The sequence below is a fragment of the Sinocyclocheilus anshuiensis genome, unplaced genomic scaffold (assembly GCF_001515605.1).
Source record: "Sinocyclocheilus anshuiensis isolate Anshui unplaced genomic scaffold, SAMN03320099.WGS_v1.1 scaffold1289, whole genome shotgun sequence".
Lineage (NCBI taxonomy): Eukaryota > Metazoa > Chordata > Actinopteri > Cypriniformes > Cyprinidae > Sinocyclocheilus > Sinocyclocheilus anshuiensis.
Window position 1 is genome coordinate 205,055 of NW_015549731.1, and position 1,210 is coordinate 206,264.

At 40.7% G+C, this 1,210-nt stretch overlaps 1 protein-coding gene across 2 annotated transcripts in view; it reads left to right on the top strand.

The window, feature by feature from the left end:
* LOC107660787 (pro-neuregulin-2, membrane-bound isoform-like) overlaps positions 1-1,210 on the top strand; it is a 94,556-nt gene that overhangs the window by 36,778 nt on the left and 56,568 nt on the right. For both annotated transcript variants that reach the window (XM_016450202.1, XM_016450203.1), the window contains exon 3: positions 550-668. In XM_016450202.1, coding sequence (XP_016305688.1) covers positions 550-668 — 119 coding nt within the window. The remainder of the gene's footprint in view (positions 1-549; positions 669-1,210) is intronic.

The window sequence follows — 1,210 nt, forward strand, 5'->3', positions numbered from 1 at the left end:
AACATATTCTGTTACACCAAATACACAAAATAATGATCTTTAAAAAAGCATCATATGACCCCTTTAATACAAATACAGTAAAAACCATAATATTGTGAAATATTATTACGATATAAAATAACTATAAAAATATAAATTTTTAAATGTAATTTATTGCCTCATCTTGGCAAAACTGTTGGGATTTCCGCATCAGTTTCCAAAGTACAAGTGCCATTCCATTGCACTTTTCCAAATAAAGTGTTGGAAATTCTGACTTTTGAGTTGGAACGCAGCATATGATCCTACAATCTGATTGGTTGATAGCAATGTTGTTCTAGGCCCAACAACATGGTGATCCAGCATCATGTCCTTCTGGGATAAATAGCAACTACACATACACAAACTCATTTGTGGAGATCTCAGTCTACATTTCTACTAATGTACATACTACAATTTATTAATGTAATACTACATTTCTACATTTCTCTCCCACACCATCTGACTTCATCATATACCCTGATGTTTTTCTTCATTGTTCTCTTTCTTTGTGTCTCGGCCGCTTTTGTGCAGGAAAAATTCAAAGCTTCACATCAGCAGACTGAGACTGGAGGATTCTGGGAACTACACCTGTGTGGTGGAAAACTCGCTGGGCAGAGAGAACGCCACCAGCTACGTCAGCATCCAAAGCAGTAAGAGCTCCATTATTTCCCACACTGCAAACGGCGAGAGTCAAAGGAGACCCGGGCTCCTTCTCATAATGGGGCAGATTTTTCTTTGTGTACTTTGTTTACAGCAGATGTACTTTGTGAGATGTCTGGACAGTGAGAGCACACTGGACCTGTCTAGGTTGCTAGGGGGTTGCTAGTTGGTTTCCAGCTTAGTTGCCCAAGTCAAAAGAGTCCACCTCTCTATATGGTTTGGACCCATCCTACAATGTACAGTAAGCCTATAGGATTGTTTTTCCTGTTTTATCATCCATTAGGCTGTAAAATTGTAATCGCACATAGCCACAAGATTTGAGGATTTGAGGCAGCTTTTGTGTCTGTTTTGTGAGTTTGGGTGTTATTGTGGAGAACGCACCTCTCTCATCTGCTGTTTTACTCACCGATCTCCCCACCTGCTTCAGTCTCTGGAGTATATCACATCAGCCGGAGGCGTTTGCCGTTACTGTGTGTGTGTGTGTGTGTGTGTGTGTGTGTGTGTGTGTGTGTGTGTGTGTGTGGGTGTGTGT